At 34.6% G+C, this 22,632-nt stretch overlaps 1 protein-coding gene across 21 annotated transcripts in view; it reads left to right on the top strand.

The window, feature by feature from the left end:
- The window catches only part of RIMS1 (regulating synaptic membrane exocytosis 1), a 489,827-nt gene that overhangs the window by 61,335 nt on the left and 405,860 nt on the right, over positions 1 to 22,632 (top strand). For 20 of the 21 annotated variants that reach the window (XM_019417684.2, XM_019417685.2, XM_019417717.2 and 17 more), the window contains exon 2: positions 18,411 to 18,491. The exons of the other annotated variant lie outside the window; for it this stretch is intronic. In XM_019417684.2, the coding sequence (XP_019273229.1) occupies positions 18,411 to 18,491 (81 nt within the window). The remainder of the gene's footprint in view (positions 1 to 18,410; positions 18,492 to 22,632) is intronic. 21 annotated transcript variants of the gene reach the window in all.

Raw genomic sequence — 22,632 nt, 5'->3', positions numbered from 1 at the left:
CTTCTCCATTGTCTTCCAAAATTCTCCAATAACTCTGTCCTTTGAGTGAATATACTAAAGGTTCCTACACAATATAGCCATTATCTATTTCTAACACATTTATCTAATTTCCAACACATTTATTCATATATACAGTAAATGTATATTGAGTACCTATAATGTGCCAGATAATTTTCTAGGAACTAGAGGTACATCAGTGCATAAAATGAACCAAGTGCTGGCCTTCACAGAGATTTTCATTGTTCTCATTGATACTATTATGGATTAGCTTCAGCTCAAATCTGGAAATTTTGAGGACCTTGGAAAATCATAGTGTATAAGTAGTTGATGGGGGAAGATGGGGTCCTATCCTTAGAGAATAGGCCTAGGATAAGTGCCTGGTAGAAAAGACGTGGACACCTGGAATTTGGGTATCATGAAAACATGCTAGGCAGAGGTTGGACCTGCCACAGTGGGAAAAGAAGTTTTTCTTGAAAATGTATACATAAATATCTCCCGTGGGGCCTAGCAGTCATTCTGGAGGTGAGTGGAGAAATTAGCCATAAAAATCTCAATGCATCAGCATGTATCTCTCCGGTATCTCTGAAACAGCTGAAGTGTCCCAGCTAATGTCAGCTGAGTTTATTGTTTCTTCAGGTTGGCTACATGGATGTGACCTAGGTTGGGCTTCACAAGAGGTTGACTTCAAGCTACAGGTTGGGTCCAGATTTGTTTCATATGTCTCAGGCTTGTCTCATGGTAATGGTAATTCAAGAGAGCAAGCCCTAATGTGCAAATGCATAACATTTCAAGGCCTTCCTTGTTACATCTCAGTCTGCTAACATCCTATTGCCAAAGCAAGTCACAGGGCAAAGCCCAAAAGCAGAGGCAGGAAATACACTTTGGTTACCATGATGCTAAAGCAAGTGGCATAGCTCAAACCAGTAAAAAGAAATGGAGAAGTGGTATAGGAGTGAGGGAATGAATGTTTTTGAACAATAATTTAATCAACTGCAGAGCAGAAAAGAACTTTAAGGGCAGAGAAGTGGATCCACTGATGTAAAATTGTGTATGAAAGCATGTTAACATTTTGACTTATTTCTCATTATTTTTTCCATTATTTCATACCCTTCCATTACTACTATTCTTTTTCCTTTCAAAGTCAGTTTTTCCCCTAAATATAAAAACATACTTACTTCCTAGAATAAAGGTACATTGAAATAGTTTAGTGACTTCAAGCTGACTATTCTGGATTCTCAAACCTTTTGGGGCTGAGTTTTCAATGAGGAAGAATGCCAAAGTAGCTGCACCTGCTCTTCTATTGAGATCATTGGGTTGCAGTAGCTCTAATAAAGATATAGAATTGCAGCTTTGAAACTATATTCATGCTTCTCCTCAACCAAATAGAGTGAAGTCACAGCACTACACTTTTTACAACATTGCCTTTAGTGTCTTAAACTGTTTATGCCTATAGAAGATATAGACATTTTGGGATATTGCGATGGCTGACTTTCGCTTAATTATGTATTTTTTAAAAAATAAGAATTGATGTGATTTTCATGACTTTCTGCATTTTTCAGTATTTTCTAATAAAAGTAACTTTTAAAGCTTTTTGATGTAGGATTTATCTCTTAGAAATTGCAACTAATGCTCAGAATTTCTTAGAAAATAAATGTCATAAGGCATATGGCATAAGTTATATTTTCAGTTCTACATAAAATGTAGACAGTCTTTCAAAATACCAGTTGTAGGATTTTTTCCAGCCATAAATGCTGGTACTGTTCTTAAGTAATATTTTGTGTGAAATAGTGGAAGCAAATTTACCTTTTAAATAATCTACATATAATTTATTGACAAGTAATGTTTTAAACATATGGCACTATGGTTTGTCCTTTTCCTGAACTCTATTTTACAAGCTCCTTTAAGTTCTATATGTATATGTAATCATTCAACTTGATGAAAAATATTCCTACAAAAATAAATTTCTTAGCTTTAATGGTGTTTATATTTATCCTTTTGATTCTGACAAGGTATAAAGGAATAAATTGTTCACCCTGAAAAGATGTATTAATTGTTTGACTTCCATAGTGGTTTATTGGAATTATTGTTTTCCAAAGCACATTAAATTATATTCTACTTGAATGAAAGATGACATATTCTTAAAGTATGAGACTTGTGCCTTCTTTCTTTGAACTATTAGTTATTTTTCCTATTTATTTTTTACTTTTTAAGATACAATTTACATACAATACAATGTATAAATCTGAAGTGTTCAGCTTGATGAATACTGACAATTGTATATACCCATGTCACCACAACTTAAAACAAGGTATAAAACATAAACATTCCCATTATCTCTTCACTCCCTCCCCACCCAGAGGCAACTACTTTCTGAGTTTTTCACCATTGATTAATTACTTTTACCTCTTTTTGAACTTTATAAAAATTGAATCATGCAATAAGAACTCTATGTCTGATTTCTTTGCCCAACAAAATATTTTTGAGATTCATTCATTCACTCGCACTGTTGCACACATCAGGAGTACATTCTGTTGTATGAATGTTCTTTTCAAACACATGGGTTGTTTCCAGTTTAGATTACAAATAAGGCTACTGTGAATATTCTTGTAAAAGTCATTTTGTAGACATAAGTTTTCACTTTTCCTGAGTAAATACTTACAAATAGATCTTTGGTTCATAGGATAGGTTGCTTTTTCATTGATTTATAAGAATTCTTTATATATTCTGGATTTAAACCCTGTATTATGTGTTGCATGTATACGATATATAATGTAAATATTTTCTATCAATGTATCAATGTGACCTGCATATTTATGATTTTAATAGTGTCCTTTGGGGGAATATTTTTCTCTTTTGATGAAGCAAAATATTTAAATTTTTATCATTGGTGAAGGATAAATAAGTTTTAACTGTGCAGTGTCAAAACCTAAAATATTATTTTCAAAGTAATGAGGTCATTTTCAGTTAAATAGCAATAAAATTATGGGTAATTTGAATAGACTAAGACAGTCTTGTCAATGTCACATCTTTTTAGTTGATTTACTACTTAATTTCATACATAAGAGAAAAAATAGAAAAAATTTTAATAAGGTAACTGTGATTTTAGAGAAAATGTCTCATTACCTCTTGTAATTTCTCTGTAGGTAAAATAACTGTACAGTTATTCGCTAGAAAAAGAAATATATAAAATGTGTTTTTGAACAATGAATATATTGACTTTATTGTATTTCCTCTTTACTCTGAGGGTGACAGTTATAGTCTACCTACTGCAGTGATTACTTTTTGATTCCTCATACATCTAACTTGGGGATTTCAGAGAAGTACATTAGGATTTCTATGCCTTTTTGGTTATTTCTCTTAAAATTTACATAAATATATTCATTGTTACCAGCGCAAAAAGCCAACCAATCGACAATAAAAAAACTCTAGGCTTTTTTGCACTAAGAATTATTAGTTTAAGTCAAAATCTATGCCTTTAATGAGTTTATATTGGATGCTTAGTCATGAAATAATTTATTAAGTACCTCGTGTGGGTCATCTCTCTGTGAAATTAATATATGGGAATGGAGAAAATATGTACCCTTAAACTGTTTGTCACTTGGCAGATGAACTTTCTGAGTTGTGTGATATATTTATTCAGTGTACCATAATGTGAAGTAGTTGCCTATGTTCAGAAAAAGTACTAATGCTTTTAGAATAAGCAGTAGCCAATTGAAAATATTTCCTACTGAAATGTGAAGAGCCATATTTGCTATTCTATGTTATCATCTAAAATATTTTACCAAATATACTAAAATATTATATCCCTTAGAGAATGAATATTTCTCATGTTGCATTTACTAAGTGTCACTTCATCATTTCCCAAACTGAATGCTATTCCTTGGAAAATAATACATATTATGCTTCTGTTTTAGTAGTGAATAATGAACACTACCATTTTGAAGATTCTGAAAATCTATTTAGTGGAAGAAACCTGCTTAACCTGTTTAACTTCATGCTTCCCAAATTTATTTGACCGCGAAACCATTTTCTTTTCTTTATGTGAGATAACACTTAATTCCTATGGAATGTTTCCATGAAACATTATATATGTATATGTGTGTGTGTGTATATATATATATATATATATATATATATATATATATGTATATGTATATATATGTATATATGTATATGTATATATGTATATGTATATATATATACACACACACACACACATATACATACATAAGTATATATATGTAAATGTGTGTATATACACATATATACCAGGGTATACCCTGTAAAGCATATTAGCTTCTTTAAACTTAAGAAAAATTGAGTCTTTTAATTTTTTCTTATAAGTCTTTTAAGACTTTAAGGTTAAGTCTTTAACCTTTTTCTTTCTATGATTATGCTTTGCTTTTCTCAAAAGGATTTCAACATAAAACATTAGTAAAATAGAAATTTAAACTTATAACCAAGAAAGAGGTGATATTGTAAACATACTTACCATATCAACAGCATTGTTATAACAAGCTTTAAGTTTTTCTCTGAACTTGCTTGGAACCTTGACAAAAAGAAATCATGGTAGGTGTTTGGAACAAACAAAGAATGACATTTTCCTTGGTGCTAAATTTTGAAAACAAAAATTGCGGGATGGATGTGGAGTTTTATAGAAAGGACTCAAGCTGATGTAATAGACAGTGACTTCACCAGTAATTTCTAGTAAAGGCAGATACCGACTTCATACAGCTGTTTCTTGTATCAACCGGTCATAAAAGCTGAAGGCATAACATTAAAATGCAGTAAGGAAGAGCTGTTTTACGAGGGACTATGATAATGTGGTCCAAGTTATTGAGACTTCTTGTGGTTTATTTAGCTTCCTCGAAGGAAAGGACTCAGACTGTCCTGTGGAATGAATGAATGGCTCATTCTTCATCATTACTTCACTTCCCAAACACCTATCTGGACATATTAGAACTACCCAGGGAAATTAATCATTTGAAAATCCCTGGACCCAAACTGCAGCTCTGTAAGTCTGGGCCAGCACTGAAGAACTTTGTCCCTTTAAAAACCTCTTTTAGATAATTCTAATACATGACCATGTTTGGAAGCCACTCATCGATGATTGCCCTTGAATATCACTTCTGTCAGTTGGCCTTTTTCTATGACCTGGCTACTAGAGAGACCATTAGAGTTTGTATTCCTTCCTGTGGATCTAGAGTGAAAATACTGCACAACAGATGGAGTTGACTTTTAAGAGAGTTGTTAACCAAAAGAAGTGCAGCAACTACAGAATACATGCCTAATGAGAAATGACTGAGGGGCTAATGAGAAAGAGAAGTGAAGTGAAGGTAAAGGGAACACAAGATCACTGAATTCAAATATATGGGGAGATTGTCTCTGTAAAAGGCAGCAAATTGGTTCTCTACAGCTTTTTAAGGGCTGAGATAGGACTGATGTGTGGAAGTTACATTAAGGTAGATAGATATCAGTAGACATTTAAAAATGTCCAGCAGTCAGAAACCTTGAACAGAATTAGCTGTCATAAGACTAGTGAATTCTCTGTGACTTTAGGTTTCCTACAGCAGAAACATGAATACTATAGAAGTTGGGGACTTGGATAGAAGGGATGACAAATTTCAGTCTTAGAGTTTGAAAATCTCTATTTTTTTTTTAAATATTCATGGATCTGTAAATAAGAGGTATATATCAAGTGAACCCTAGGAGTGACTAGCTGAAACTGTGGAAGTGATGCTGAAGAGCGAGGTGAACATTGAACATTAGTTATATATGATAATGTAATTAAAATTATTCTATGACCTTTGAGAACACAAAGTGACATTATAGAATACATATACATTAAAAGTATAATAGAGTTTTGTTTTGTTTTTAATTTTTTTTTATTTGAGTAGGTTTAGCACACAGTGTTAGATTAGTTTCAGGTGTACAACTTAGAGATTTGACAAGTTTATACATTAAGTGATGTTCACCACAAATATAGCTACCATCTGTCCCATTGCATTCCTATTACAATATCAGTGACTGTATTCCTTATGCTTTTTATTCCCATGACTTACTCATTCCATACTGGAGGCCTGTATTTCCTTCTTCCCTCATCCATTTTGCCCAACACTCAACTGCCCTCCCCTCTGGCAACTATTGGTTTGTTCTTTGTATTTATAGTTCTAATTCTGCTTTTTGTTTGTTTATTCATTTTCTTAGATTCTGTTTATTAGCAGAAACATATGGTATTTGTCTTTCTCAGTCTGACTTATTTCACTTAGCATAATACCCTCTAGGTTCATCCATGTTGTCTCAAATGGCACAATCTCATCACTTTTATGGCTGTGTAATATTCTCTGTGTGTGTATATATACCACTATACGCACACGCGCGTGCACACACACACACACACACACACACACACCATATTTTCATTATCCACTCATCTATTGATAGACTCTTATGTTGCTTCCATGTCTTGGCTATTGTAAACAATGCTACAATAACCATAGGATGCGTGTGTCTTTTTAAGTTAGTGTTTTCATTTTCCCTGGGTAAATAGCCAATAGGGGATTATTGGATCATATGGTATTTTTTATTTTTAATTTTTTTGAGGAACCTCCATACTGCTTTCCACAGTTGTCATACCAATTTACATTCCCACCAACAATGTGCAAGGGTTTCTTTTTCTTGACATACTTGCAAACACCTGTTGTTTCTTGTCTTCTTGATTTTAGCCAGTATAACAGGCATGAGTTGATATCACACTATGGGTTTTGATTTGCATTTCCCTGATGATTAGTGATGTTGAGCATCTTTTCATGCGTGTGTCTGTATGTCTTTTTTGGAAAAATATATACGCATATCCTCTGCCCCTTTTTAATTGGATTGTTTAGGGTTTTTTTTTGGTGGTGAGTTGTATACATTATTTAAATGTTTTGTATATTAACATATTATCAGCTATGTCATTTGCAAATATCTGCTACCATTTAGTATGTTGTCTTTTTGCTTTTGTTGCCCTTGCCTTAGGAGATATATCTAGAAAAACACTATAGCTGATATCAGAGCAATTGCTGCCTGTTTTCTTCCAGGATTTTTATGGTTTCATGTCTCACATTTAGGTTTGTAATCCATTTTGAATTTATTTTTGTGTATAGTGTTAGAAAGTAGTCCACTTTCATTCTTTCACATGTAGCTGATAACAGACTAGAGCTTTTTTCTTCAAAATAAAAATATTTATATTTAATATTTTTAGGTAAATGTCATCCTTACTTGCATTATTAATCTAGATTTCTACACTTTTTACTTATATTTGAAGGTATTTGTTATATTACAAAAGGAATAATTTAAGCAATTTCAAGGAAATGAATTTATGTTCAAATAGAATTCAGCTTGTGGAACAGAATACTGTTGCAACTTACACAGGGCTTTGTAAATGCCATGTCAAGTAGTTACCTTCTCTGCCTACACTTGGAGTTGTTGTGAGTATCATATGAGTTAATACATATAAAGAGCTTAAAAGAGTTCATGTAATGCTCAAAAATGTCACTTATTATTACCATCATCACTGATGACCAGACCGACTTGATTTCAGGTTGGGATCATAGCACTTGGCATGGTGTATGGCATAGAACACATTTCCTATAAGTACTTGTTCATTTATCCCAGAGATGTCATAATCATCAGGGCTTTCCAACTGGGGCTTTGGGACATGCCTCCATTTCATGTCCTAATACTAAAGCAGACATTTCTTGAACTTCCTCCCAGTAGTTGAGCTGCAGCTATTAAACAAAGTTTCTCTTGCCTATATAAGGACCCACTTTTTATAAGTTACTGGTGAAGGATTAATGAGAGTTCTTAGCCTGAAAGGCTTCCTGGAGTTTAGTACATTTCAGTTGAATTTTGAAAGAACTAAAAATTAATGGAGAGGGAAAGAAGGCAGATAATTTTGAGTGAAAAAAAATGGCATATGGAATGGAGATTAAAATGACAAAATTATGTTCTAAAAATTTGAGATAGATATACCTGACTTGGGAAATGGGCTATGTTAGAAATTAAGAGGAAAAGATTAGTGAATGGGGGAATTTGTTGAAGAAATAGCCTGGAACTGGTAGCTATATATGTATTTGATAGGGTGGGGAATGCGAGCCCTTTTGCAGAATCTGTGAGTAGGAGCAAAATGGAACTTGAGGAAGACTACTCAAGCAGTTCGTTCAAGAGAGAAAATGAATCTGGAAGTAGTATACAAAAATAAGAAAGGGAAATTTCAAGAGATTCTTCAAAGGAATAGAGGACTTAATGGTTTATTGTCCATTAAGGAAAGTGATAATGATAATGGCATCAAGATCATGAACATCAGTAATAGGAAGGTTTGATTAATTCCTACATAGAATTTGGGAGTTGTTTAAGTTTGACAGGAGGAGGAATATTGAGTTTGGTATTTTAGTCTGTTTAAACTTGATTTTAGAAAGGTATTTAAGTAGATACAGATTTAAGATCTGATAGATAATGGGAGGTAAAGTCTGGAAATGGCAATTCACAAATCATCACCCATTTGAAGCCACAAGAATGGCAGTCCTAGCAAGTCAAGAGAGAGAGCAGAGGGTTTAGAGAATGTTTATCCTTGTCAATAAGGAGTAAGAAATCATATTCACTGGATTATCTTTCCAAATATCATACCTTTCATCAGTATTGTGGTTTCCTGACAGAATAAAGAAATACAATTTACAACAAAAAATGAATGCTATATATATATTTTAATATAGTACTTTAACATTTATTCATAAGTAATAGCCCACATACAACATATCTTCCTATCTGGCTCCATTTTCTAACTTTCTAGGCAGGTGAATCAGTTGAGAAAATGTTACAATTAATTGAAAGCAATGCCTGAAATATTTCATTAATCCTTTTCCAAGTTTCATTTTCCCATTTTATTTTATCTATTTAAAATCCACTTAAATACCACCAAGGAACCATTATGGACCTCTTAGTAGATATTTACTTAACTATCTGGCTCCCCGATGAGGAAGGAGAATGAATGCTTGTGGAAAAAAGGCATACTTAGATACATAGAACTACCCTAAAATCATTATTCAAAGAGCTATGGTTTTGTGTTACAAATAAAGAGCAAAAAAAAAAAAAAAAATGTGAGTTGTAAGAAAGCTCTGGCAATAATCTTTACAAATACCATTTAGCTCTCTCAACTACGAAATTGTATTCTTCTTCTTCTTCTTCTTCTTCTTCTTCTTCCTCTTCCTCTTCCTCTTCCTCTTCCTCTTCCTCTTCCTCTTCCTCTTCCTCTTCTTTTTTTTCCAAATTGCATTCTTTACTCTGGATATTTAGACTGTAGATAACCATTACCTGACAACTATCTGTTATTCTTCTACAGCACTGAAATATGGCATGGAGATGTGTGTGAAGGGTTGAAACTTGAAATAATCACTATTGTATGCCTCTTGCTAAAACTTGAATGATAATGAGATAGTTTATTTGCTCAAAACCAAGTAATTCATTGATAACATAGATTTTTTATGATGAATTGAGCCTCCTGAAAAGAAATAGTGGTATTTCACAAATAAATGTGTAACTTGGGTCATGCCAAATGCAATATTGACATATGATCAGGTGCCATGACTAATAACATATGGAATTCTTAGCACAGCTGCTAGCCCACTGTAGGCACTCAGAAATTTTAGCTGATACTATTCACTGTTATTTCTCTGTTTTGTTATTGTGTAGTTTTCATATCTAAGAATGTTTACATTTATTGAAATTCATCTTGTTTTGCTGAGTTGCTTTTTTAAATTAATCAGGACAATTTTTAGTTACATTTTCTCTTTGAGAGTGCTACTATTCTTGTTTAACTTGATGTTATTGCTGACTGAACAGTCTCTCTCATCCCATTCAAGTCAGTGATTGTTAAAGATGGGAGAGACCATACTCAACCAGGCTTGGGACAGAGCCAGCAAGTTCAGACTAGTGGTTCTCCATCAGGCTGTCAGACACATGTAAGTTAGCTGTGAGCAGTATTAGGAACTATTCATTAATGAAATTGAACTAAAAGCTGACAACAGTTTCCTCTTTAGGATAGCTTTTTTTTAGGTCCAGGATTATACCCCCAATGCTCTCATTCTCATTCACTTTTAGACCTATATGCTTTCTTTCATAGAAAAGAAATAGGTGGGACTTTTGTTTGTGAAACTGGAGCCCACGGCGATGTGTTCCACACAGAAGCACTGTCACAAGTGCCAGAAGAACATAACAGGCTGACTTTACTGACCCAAACTATGTTCTTTCCGTCACTTGAGAAAATTAGATATTATTTAAGTTTTTGTGATGTTGTTCTTATTTGCTGTGGGTTGTCAGTCCCAGGTGAGTTTTTGTTGCTGTTGTCATTGTTTCATTTTTGTTTCCTTAAAACTCACTCTAAATCTAAAAGACTAAGTCCTCTGAACAGGCTTCAGATGTGTTTACCTAAATAGCTTGAACAGAGCTGGGTTAGTGAGAAAGAGAGGTAGAGTTAGCAACATTGCAGACTGCCCCACCTAGGTCTGCTCTGGGTGCTTACTGAGGAAAGCTGGATGCTCAAGGAGAAGCAAAAAGAGGTCCCTCTATGCCTATACTCAACAGGCAAAAGAAGAAACTGCCCACTTACTCTTGCTTTTAAGACATGGTGATCCTCCTCCCTACTGAAAACAAACTCTTGGTGGATGATGGTTGAGAGGAAAGAGCTCCTCCCTCAAACATTCCTCCCTACTCCAGGCACCTGGAAGGAGTGGGGAAGCTTTAAGCAGAACTTTCTGCCTCTAATAAGCTGAATTCGAATAAGAAAAGAGGTGAAGAGATGATTTTCCCCTCTCCAAGACCTTTACAAAATCAATCTGATGGAGCATTATCCTTCAGGAATCTTTTCTGCAGAAAATGGAGATGGCAGTTATGTTCAAATGAAAGGTGACATTTTGGGAACAAATCCCCTACCTGTTTGTTCTATGCCATCCCTCTTCCTCTCCCCAGCAACTTTGCTTTCTCACTAAATTCTGTCCTTTCTCCTGTCCTTCCTGTCTCTTTTCTTCTCTCCTTCCTTCCTCTCCTCACCCTCCTCCCTACCTGTACCTTTAACTACTTCCTTTTCCCTAGGCCAATTCCCTTGCCTAGAATCTTGCCTCTGAGTATGAAAAAAACATCTTTCCCTTCATTACTCCTCTTTTTTCAAGTCAGCTTTTGTCTCCATTTGCACTAATTATCTACATTCTCTCTCTGCACTTTCACATCACCCCTTGTCCTATTGACCCATCATAATTCCACTTGTGCCCCATCTCTTTTTACTCCTGGAGAGTTCAAAACATGATTTCAGGACTCCTCTTTGATGCCTCTGCTGCATTGACCATGTTAATTGCTTCCTACTTGTGGAAATTCCTTACTTCTTATTAGATGGATTTCCCCTCCTCTGGGGAATGAATGAAGTTCTCTCTTTCAGGTTTAGTGGCAGGAAAATTTCTGGTACTTTTGATTTTTCTTTTAAAGTCATTTTGTTTTTCAGGCAGCAGGTGGCTTTTGGAGAATGTACACAGGTTAATAAGTAGAAGAGTGTAAATGGGACAGTGTGGGGGGGGGATGAGAACAGATATAAATCCATAGATATGTATAATATTTCAACAATTGGTGAATGAAAAAAAGAAACTAATTATGTTAACAGAAAATAGTAGCATGGATAAAAGGGGGTTAATTGGTCATATTGCCAAAATGTTGGAAACAATATTAGGAAACAAAATTAACCTTTACAGACATAAGGACTAATAAACAGGTTTAAATAATTCAGAAGACCTGGACTTGGTTTTTTTACCTATCATTTTCTTTTTTATCAGTCTTTGAAAAATCTGTTTGCCTAAAATTTGGAATCACCCATTAATCTCTGTAGTGAATCTTTATCTTGTTATCACCTTGATTTTAGAATTCTACACTTTTTTGTCTGGTTTTGTGAATAAGTTCCTGGCCTTTTCAGGAAAGGTTCAGCAACCCTCATCAGTCATTGTGAAAAATGTCCAGCTGGTTTCCCTTTTCATTAGGAACCTGCTTCTTCTGTCCTCCTGTCTTTTTTTTAAAATAAAAATTACTCCAATGTAGCTTCTGAGGATTCCCTGAATGCACATCAGAGGTATAACAGGCCCTGATGATTTGTGATTAGTACATCTGGATTTTCAAGAAAAATACCAACATTCACTCTCTCCTTCTGGTGTAGAAGTTTTACTGTTTCGTCTTCATCTTATGGGTAACAGTCATCATACTCATTTGTTCATGGTTAAGTTGACATGAATATGCAATTTTTAAAAACTCGCTTTTTAAAGTAATATTTTTCAGCTTTTTCTCTTTTAGTATTTGTGAGTGGAAATGAGATCACTGTGGAAGGCCTCCTTTGAAAAATATATTTGAAGAGATTTTTATCAATTGTGTTATGTTTCTTTTGAAAATGAATTTTTAAAAATCTCTTTAGCTTTCTTGATTCTTTTTCCTTTATAAACTCGTAATATATGCCAGATGGCTTGTCTTGCTGTTCACATTCCATAGTGTTGCCATTGGTCTTAAGGTCACTCTACATTTCTAATTTAACCAACCTGACTGCCTGTGTTAATGTCAGGAGGCTGCTTGCAATGATGGAAAGGACATCAACTTTGATACCAAATAGACCTTGATAAAAATCTTGGCTTCTTAAAATATCAATATTTGCCATTCCTATTGAAAAATAATTTAATCTCTTGGATGTACAGTTTCTTCATCTGTCAAATGGGACAATCAAATCTCTTTTTTGGGGTAGATATCTTGAAGATTGAATAAGATATGTTGCTTGGATTTGGTACATAATTGGTGTTAAATGAACACAAGTACTTGTTATTTTCCCACCCTGTTTAGAAAAATCAGAAGAAAAAGAGATTAATTTTCTCTCTTTACTATTAAAAGATTGCCTCATATACAAATATTTTATTTGATAAAATATCAGTACACTAGGTGTTAAATTGTATCTTCCTGATTTGAGCAATGGCTTGACATTAAAGAGTCTTTTCCACTAAGTAAGTTATATGGTGAGAAATACCTATTTTCTTGTTCAGAAAGAGAATGAAACTTAGTCAAACTGTATGAAAACACATTAGCGAAGTTATTCAAGTCACAAAACCTATTGGCCATAAATCAATTTATATTCTGTAAATATTTTATAGAATTGCTGTAATCTTGCAAAAAAGTGTTACCTAGAATCTATCCTAAATCACTATATTTTAGAGTCTTAAAATTAGTCAAGTTTGAAACCCACAGCTTTTGTCCTTTTTATGTTATTCATTCATGTAACAATTATGTTTTGAGTGACTATTACATAGGACACTATTCTAGGTTCTTGGCATATGTCAAGGAACCAAAGAGACCAGGATGCCTCCTCTTGAGCAGTTCATATTTTAGCAGTGGGAGGCAGTAAATTTTAGTAAGTAGTAGAGCAAGTAAAGGGCATTGGACGTATATGAGTGTGGTGGCTGTGGGAAAGCAGATTATAGTGGTACGTAAAATAATCAGAATAGGAACCATCAAAAACTGACATTTGAGCAAAGTCTTGAAAAAGGTAAGGAGGTTAGTCTGCCAATATCAGGAAATAACATTCCAGATAGAAGGAAAGGTTGGTTGGTTGAAAGGGACCCAAAATAAGATCATGTCTGGTGTGTCTGAGGAAAACCAGCCAGTATGGTTGGAGTGGAATGAGCAAGGAGGGAGGAAGGAAGCAGTAGGAGATGAACTCTGAGAGTTATAGGAGGCCACATTATATTCTGAGGACTCTGGCAATTTATTGTGAGTAAACTGGGGAACCACTGTAGAATTTTTGAGCACAGCAGTCATGATCTGATTTATCTTTAAAAAAGAGTCACTCTGGCTATTGTGTTAAGAATAGACTATAGGATAAGGGCAAGGGTAAATGCTGGGCAATCAGTTAAAAGTCTTGTGGGAATGCAAGTAAATGGTGATAAGGTCTCAAGACAGGGTAGCAATAATGGAGGAGATAAAAAATGGTCAGACTCTGGATAGAAATTGAAAATAGAACCAATCTGATAGATTGGACACAAAGTGTTAAGAGAAAAGAGGAGTAAAGTCTAAAGTTTTTGGCTTCAATTGCTAGAGAAATGTATTTGCAATCAGCCTAGATGGAGATGGCTGCTGGAGAATCCTTGTTTCTATATATATTTTAATTAGTGATCTGCAAATCAGGAGATTATGTATTAAAAAAAATTCATTTTCTCAATCTTATGTTATTTTAACTGGCTCTAAGATTTCTTATGACAAATGCAGACTAGTACAAAAACACTTGGGGAGTAAGCACAAATACAGTTTTTCCCCAGACACTTTGAATGTACTAATCTCCACTGATGATTGGAGAAATCTCAGTAAAATTCAAAAAACAAGAAATTGAGAACAGAAATGTAAACATGCCATATCTATTTGACAGCTTAGTGCACAGTAACTAGTTTCCTGACATTAGCCATGAAAGATAAAACAATTTAGATGACTTTCAAGTTGAAATAAAGTTTCATAAAGTAGTGTTTTGTGCGTGTGTGTGTGTGTGTGTGTGTGTGTGTGTGTGTGTGTTTTGCAGGTGGGTGAAGGGGGTGAGTAGTGATTACAGGAACCAACATTGAAACTCAAAATAGAGAAAGTAATTATGTAAATTATGTTTTTTGAAGGCATTTAAGATTTTTAACTCACATACTCTGAGTATCTGGAAGCACATTTAGTTCCTGTTTAGAAAGATGAAAGTCTTACCATAACCTCATCGACAGGTTTGTGGCAGTTTGAGTTTCTCCCGTGTGTATGTGCAGGAAGAGTAGACGTGGTTGAGTGGGCAGTTGGCAGACATTCATCGCATTGATTGCAGTCATTCATAAAACCCAGCAGTGCTGAGGGCGGAGTCAGGAGAAGCGGTCCCCTGAGGTGGTTGCAGAATGTCTCATTTGCATAAATCTGCAGTAATGCTTGATGATGAAGGAATGCTCACTTGCAGTTTGAAGACTGTGTAGAATCCATGTCTGATAAATCTCTGAGGAATTAAAGACAGTTGCAAAGAATAAGAGGTCAAACCCCTTGAACTCCTAGTCTGTTGATCCATAACGATTCTGGGAAGTCAGCACTTTGGCAGGGTTTGTGGCCTCCTTATGTCTGGCTGAAGGAATAAATCATATGTAGAGGAAAAGACTTAATTGCTACAACATATTGAAATAGTGTTGTGTTTGTTGTGTTTCTTAAAGTATGAGGAGGTCTGTATTATTATAAGTTTAATGCCTAGGAGATAATAGAAAGTGCTGGTACTAAACAGTTTCTACATATTAGAACCGTCAAAACTATTAACAGTTTACCCCTCCAAACTGTGATATGCCAGACACAACAATTCCAATTATGATTTTAAAGAAATGTTAATCCAAAAAAGAAATGTTAATCCACACAGGCTACCAAAAATCTTATAAGCATATTATATTTTTTATGTACCTTTTTTTTTAATGTTTATTTTTGAGAGAGAGAGAGACAGAGTGTGAGCAGGGGAGGAGCAGAGAGGGTGGGAGACAAGAATCTGAAGCAGGCTTCAGGCTCTGAGCTGACAGCACAGAGCCCGATGCGGGACTTGAACCCACAAACTGTGAGATCATGACTTAAGCCAAAGTCAGATGCTTAACCAACCGAGCCACCCAGGCACCCCTATTTTTTTCTATGTCTCTTATGAATGTATCTGAGCATAGGGGTTTTTTAAAAAATCTTTTTTTTCTTATATCTAAAAAAACTTCACTAAAAACATGCCAAATTACAAAATGTAGGAATATAGGGGCTCCTGGGTGGCTCAGCTGGTTGGGTGTCCAACTTCGGCTCAGGTCATGATCTCACAGTTTGTGAATTCAAGCCCTGCATCTGGCTCTGTGCTGACAGCTCAGAGACTGGAGCCTGCTTTAGATTCTGTGTGTGTGTGTGTGTGTGTGTGTGTGTGTGTGTGTGTGTGTATCTCTCTTTCTCTCTCTCTCTCTGCTCCTCCCTGCTAAAGGTCTGTGTCTCTCTGTTTCTAAAAATGAATAAACATTAAAAAAATATAGGAATATATATTACCATAGTTTAGAATCCCATCAGATTGGTTGAATAATTAGCAATCTGAAATAGTTTTTCCCTCTGAAAACACAGATTCAGTAGCCAGCTATATCACTGTAGTCCTGTGGTCAGAATACATGTTAGTATGAGAAATATGTTGTTTATCTGCTTTTTAAAAATTAATTTAAGTGTATTAATTAAGTATATTCAAAATTATATCTCAGTTGTAAATACTAAATGTTTTTAGTGTGATATATTTGTTTTCATTATTTAATATTTAAAGTTCAGAAATTCAAATAAAGTTTTATTTGAAAGATTATATAGTTTTACAGACAGAAGCAGTGTGTCAGCTATTGTGCTTTTACACCAAAACCACTGGTTATTTGAAATTAGTTGAGAATTTTCATACTCAGATGTGGTCTTTCACTCAGATTTAAAAAAAAAAAAGTTTTACTTAGAAACCTATCTTTAGTGCTAGCTGATAGTCCACATTTATTACAAAAAGAGTTACTTAAAAGCATATCTAAGGAAAACTGTAATTAAAGTAGCTGATTTATTTTATTTCAAAATTTTGTATTAATACCTGAAACTTTAGAGAAAAAAAAGAAATGAACTAAGACAGAAGGTTGCATATGGTTTCTCATAGATATAATTCTTCAAAATTTTTTCCAAAGTTGGTGATATTTCCAATATTTTAACAAACCAGTGCATGTAGATTAAATATGCTAAATGTACTATTTTTACTTGAGTGAGAATTTCTAAAGATTTTCCAGTGCGATGAAATGTAACTTCCTGAGCATTGTACTTTGTATAAGTTAGACTAACATTTCAGAGCTCAGAAATCCCAGGACATTATTTCTTCCTAACAAGTACCTTCCTGAATATTCCCTTAACCCTGATGCCTAAGGGGCTTTTTTCTTCCATGAAACCAGAACAAGAACAGAAGGCTTTGTGGTTCCTGTGGATGTTTTTGACTCCTCTCTTGACCAGTCCATTAAGAGTTTGGCATCAGTTCTTGAAAAATGCCACATTTCTTTACTTTTATCCTAGGAAGGAAGTATACTGAGGCTTTGAAATGGTACCACTTTCTTTTCTCATCACGTTACATATTGATTTCTAAGTCTTACTTGATCTTGTTTGGAATGAGCAGTATATGTGTGTGCACGTTTCTGTGCGTTGTGTCCACGTTTCCCTGTATCATTTCTTTCAGAAGTGGAGAATTTTGCCATGCAGCTTTTAGCTCTGGGAAAAGTTTATCTGCCACTGCCTCATCAGCGATCCACTTCTGGAATAACATGACTGGCCTTAAAAATTAGTAGTGTAGTCAAACCTCCCAGAAGCCTTTATGGAAGTTGTGAAGAACGAGACTCAAATTTGAGAATGTTGGGTCCTGAGGGGCTTTCCCATCTAGCAAAATCTAAGATGTGGTGTCTCAGCTCTATAACCAAGCATTCCCTATTAAAAGCAATATTTTTAAAGCTTTTGGGGTGAAGGGATATCTGAGCCATCCAAGTACAGCCTCAGATGGGGTGTTTTTGGATTTCTGCCAATGAATCCCTTCAATGCTCAGTATGCCCTGTTAATAGGGTGAGAGCATCTTCTGCTGCCCTTTAGAGCTCTGTTATATTGTCTGTCCTCTGCATTTATGTATCCTGTAATGGAGGACTCAAGACACAAAGACCTTTTATATATTTTTCACATTGTAGAGGTATTTTCTCTATGTATTGTGTACACACACACACACACACACACACACACAAATACTTTATATATGAACATTTCCTTCTAAGTCTTTCTCTTAATTAACTTGAAGGGGATTTTGAACATAGAGAATATCTTCAGTCCTGTTCGATCTCTTTTTGATAAAGGAAAAAACCTGTGTGGTAAGGAATAGCATGAAACAGGAGTCCATATCTTTTAGTAAAATAGCCAAAGCCACAGAAAATCCTGCCCATATTTTAACATATCAACACAACAGCTGTTCATATTTTTAAGCTTTCAGATGTCATCACATGGTGAAGCTAAAGCTTTCAGTAGCATTTCTTCTATGGGGAAAACTGCTGACAATCGTTGTATTGGTGCTAAAAGGAAAATCAAATAAGGAGGCTAGCACAGATTTTATTTGGGTACAACTGAGCTCTTGAAAGTCTGAGTCAAAAATACCCAACTCTAAGGGCTTTTCCAGGGCCTCCAGGTTAATATAGAAGGGGCTTACAAAGATTTTCCATTAGACTGTGTTTTTAGTACCGTGTTTAATTTCCAGATGTGTTCTACCCTTTTTATAATTAATAGTGCGTTGTGCTGTCTATCATGCGCCCCAGGTGTGTTGTCAGGGACATGGCGAAGCCTGCTGCCTGCAAAACACCAAGAAATGCTGAAAGCCAGCCCCACCAACCTACACCGTGAGTATGGCATTAGTTTTATTGACTGAAAATGTCGTCTCTTACACAGATCACTGGTTACGGATTTATTAATTCACATTGCATGTGGGAGTAAGATACTCTGACTACTCGTGTATGTGTAATAAAAAGGCTATATTGAATCAGATAAAATTATCTGGAAACATGAGCTCTGTATTAAGTACCTTTGTTAAGTGATGTTTCTAATGCCATATTGGAAGCATAAAACTAATTAGAGGAAAGGGACACACTTTTAGGGGTTCTAGGGTGGCAGAAATTCTGTACCTTTTGGATTTAGAATGTGTGTGAGCTGGAGCCTAGGATTTTAGGGACATAGGAAGGCAAGGTGCAGACAGGGAAGGAGCCTGCAAGTAAGGGAGGTAGTCCACTACCCACCCTCACCGTATTACTTAAAGGCACGGACAATCTAAAAGAGCAGATTGTCCATCTAGTTTCATTTTTATTATTTCAAACTCAAGTGTAGATATTAGTGAAGAGTTAAATGACCAACACAAAAGGGAAGCAGGAAGTAGAGAGGAAGCCAAATAAGTAAATTCTGAGTTGTGAACATGGATTTTGATGAGATAAAATGTCAATAGCTTTAAAATTCTGCAGAGTAACAGGATATATTCAGTCTTCTGAATAGAATTATGCTTTTAGTAAGAAAAATTAAACATTCCCTTAACATGTCTCAGCAGCGGCAATACTCTGCAGAACAACCATTACAGCCAAGTAGTTACTATTGGTTTTTATCAAATACCTTTGAAGAAATGTGTCCTAAGAGTGATTTTCTATAGATTTCTTTAGCTGAGAAGTCTTTGAAGTAAACCAAAATAAAGTGATAAAATTGTAGAGAGTAAGAAGATACATAAATTTTTGTTTAATTCTGTTGCTATGACAAGTTTGTATTAACATTGGCGAAGACTAAAATTAAATAAAACATTTAAATGCTTATAGTTTATATATTACATTCAGTCACAAATCATTTAAAATTATTTGTGTTTTAGGAAAGGAAATTTTGGTGAATAAATTTCAAGAGGCCCAATAGATCAATTATAGATTTTATCTCAATAAGTATGCTTGAATATCACCTTCTACATTTAATCAGTACTTTTCAAGGAATAAAAATAATTTGGATTTAAATGTAGTAAAACACGACTTGTTTTGAAATTGTACATTGAAAAAAAGTTGGAAGAAGTACTCTTAATGATATTGCCATGTTTTTTTTTCTATAAATGTTTCTGCTTTAAAACCATTTTCCTGCTGATGGAACTTTCCTTAAGAATTCATGGAAGCTTATGAGCCCTGCTTCCTATCTTATGTTCTAGGCATTACAAAATGTTTTACTTTATATTAGGATTATATTAGAATTCAAGCTATTCCTGGGAAAGTTCTTTGGGGAATTAATATTGATTTTAAAATTTATATTCCACATATTGAGGTTCCATTTTAATTGATCCCACTCATTTTAATGTCTGTTTTAAATTGGAATTATTAGAATCGTAACAGCAATTGTTGTACTTCCCAACAAGATTTTAGATAATTTTCTTTATTTTGTTTTTAGTTTCCATAGACTTAAGAGTTGTAGAAATCCATCGTAATTTATATTTCACCTAGTGGAACTTTCCTGGTGGTCCTTCTGAGTATAGTAGCCAAGAAGAAGCAACTGTAGTCCCTTTGAATCCTCTATTTTGACAACCTCTTTGTTTACCTGAACTTTTCAAATTAAAATAGTGAACCTCTCTTTAGGTAAATTGAAAAATTTAAAGTTTGCAATCCATTCCTTATCCTGCTGATTCTCTATAGTGTGTTTGTAATTTGAGCTCTCCATATCCACACGTGTGCCTATCTAGGTTGATAAGAAAAGGCAATAATAAACAGCGGGGAGGGGCAGGGAAATTAAGGATGGCTTTAGCCTGCAGGTGAGTGTTTTTAAATTTGTGAGTCACTACCTATCACTGGATCTGAAAATCAATAAAGGCTACTTTTTTGTTTGTTTTAATTTGAATGGAATAGAAGAGATTAGAAAAATCCAAGAAAGCATCCTAGGTTAATATTATAGCATGAAATTAGATTTCTGTGTATGATAACTGGGTAAAAATATAAAATGTAACACACACTATAGTTATAAGGATGCACTAATGGGTTTTAATTGGGAGAGTGGCTTAGTCAGATTTGCATTATATGTATGTGTGTAGGTATATAAAATATGTATTACTTTGACAGAAGTGAGCAAAATGGAATATGAGTGTGATGTGGGCAAAACTAGGAATAAGCAAATCAATTAACAGACAGTTGTAATAGTCCAAAGAAAGATAATGATAAGCCTTTGACCTATAGGAGTGGCAGAAGGTGTGGGAAGGAAACATCTCAAGAGCTAAGTAAGGAGTCACATTGGCAGTGCTTGATTGTCAATTGAATATGGTTTTGTAAAGAAAGAATTTAGAGGGACTGTCATATCAATTGTTTGGTAATTAAGGTCCACTGACTGAAAAGTAGAATTAAAGAAGCTAAGTAGGTCTAGGTAGGTAAGCAGTGAGGAGTTTGGATTTTGATATAATGATTTTGTGGTACTTGTGCTATAGGTCTATAGGTCCAAGAAATAGTTGGGTATATGAACCTGAAATAATTAAATGGAAAAGTAGATGACATCACCAAAATATATATAGTTACAAGAAAATAGCATAGGGAGCCCTAGGTAAAATTAGTGCATAATGAATGGGTAAAGGAAAAGGATCCCATGACTCAGCTGAGAAATAAAGAAATAGAAGAACCAGAAGCCAAGGTAGTAGAGGGGCTCAAGGGGAATCTCCAGTAGTATCAAATACAGCAGAAAATCAGTTAATGACTTCAGAGATAAAAAAAATATCCTTTGAATTGTCCATATAGAAGTAAGTCATTGGTGGCATTTGTTACAGCAGTTTTAATATATACGTGGGTGGAATTACTCTATTTCAATAGTTGTGAGAAGGAAATGAGAAGTCAGGAAAGGAAATGGTGATTGTACATGACTTTTTCAAAATGCTTGACTGTGTAGGAAAAGAGTGGTAGGTAGACAGGAAGTAGGGTGGCTATACTTATGTTACTTGGTGCATTCTATTTTGCAAATCTTGATTGATGGATACACATATCAATATACTTTATATTTTTGATAACTGTGTATAAACTATCCAAAGATTCTTTTTTAGTTATTAGTAAAATGTCACTTAGTCATATTTTAGACATGCTGCATAAGTTGTCATCAGTTAATCAAAGTAACAAATGTATCAAAAATAATGGTGAAGTTCAACAAATTGAGTTCCTCAAGTGTAAGTATAAATGAGACAGAACGCCTGTCTCTTATTAAGGGTTTTCTCTCAAGTTGGAGGTGGCAGTTACATAATCAAATAAATTATAATACTACATGATGAGTGCAATATGTTAAAAAATGATTTATTCTGTTTAGGGTTGTTGGGGTCAAGGAAGGATTTAAGAGCCTGCAATAGTTAATATGGATTTTGAAAGATGGATAGTTCAGTAAGTAGGCAGTTTTGGAATACAGTTTTCCAGACGGAGAGAACAGTTGCCCAAGGCCCAAAACACCAGGTGGTGCTGGGGTAATTTAAAACATGTGCTCAATACTGGAACCTGAGCACATGTGTGTATATGTATTTGTGTGTTATGTGGTTGTGTGGGTGGATAGGAATTCATATGTGTAGGGGTGAGTGTGGGTTTTGTGTGTAAAAGAGAAGACAGAAAGGAGGTAGGAAGTGGTGCATCAAAATCTCTGGAGAACAGGACATTTGTCTAACTTGGAAAAAGTAAATAATTGTGCCTTCTCTTAGGTTTTATTTTTAATACTGTATTTTGAAATTTGACATACCATTAAGGGTTTTTGAGTTTTTCAAAGTGATTATGGATTTAAAAAGTCTGAGGAACTCTTGTGTACACATCAATATCTGTCCTAGGTGTTAGCAGGAATAAGTAGGAGAGGTAGGAGGTAGGGCAGATTTGAGGAAATTTTCCAGGTAGTATAATTAGAGTATAGTGATTCTTTAGATATAGTAATAAAACAAAGATGAGAGGAGATAACTCACTTTAGTTCAAGAGATTAGGTGAATGTGATAAAATTAAGAAGAGAGTTAATTTAGGCATGAAAGCAAGT

This window comes from Panthera pardus, unplaced genomic scaffold, assembly GCF_024362965.1.
Source record: "Panthera pardus isolate Hobbes unplaced genomic scaffold, ASM2436296v1 HiC_scaffold_17, whole genome shotgun sequence".
Taxonomy (NCBI): Eukaryota; Metazoa; Chordata; class Mammalia; order Carnivora; family Felidae; genus Panthera; species Panthera pardus.
The sequence above is the reverse complement of the archived record's forward strand: the minus strand, read 5'-3'. Positions and strand labels throughout refer to the sequence as shown.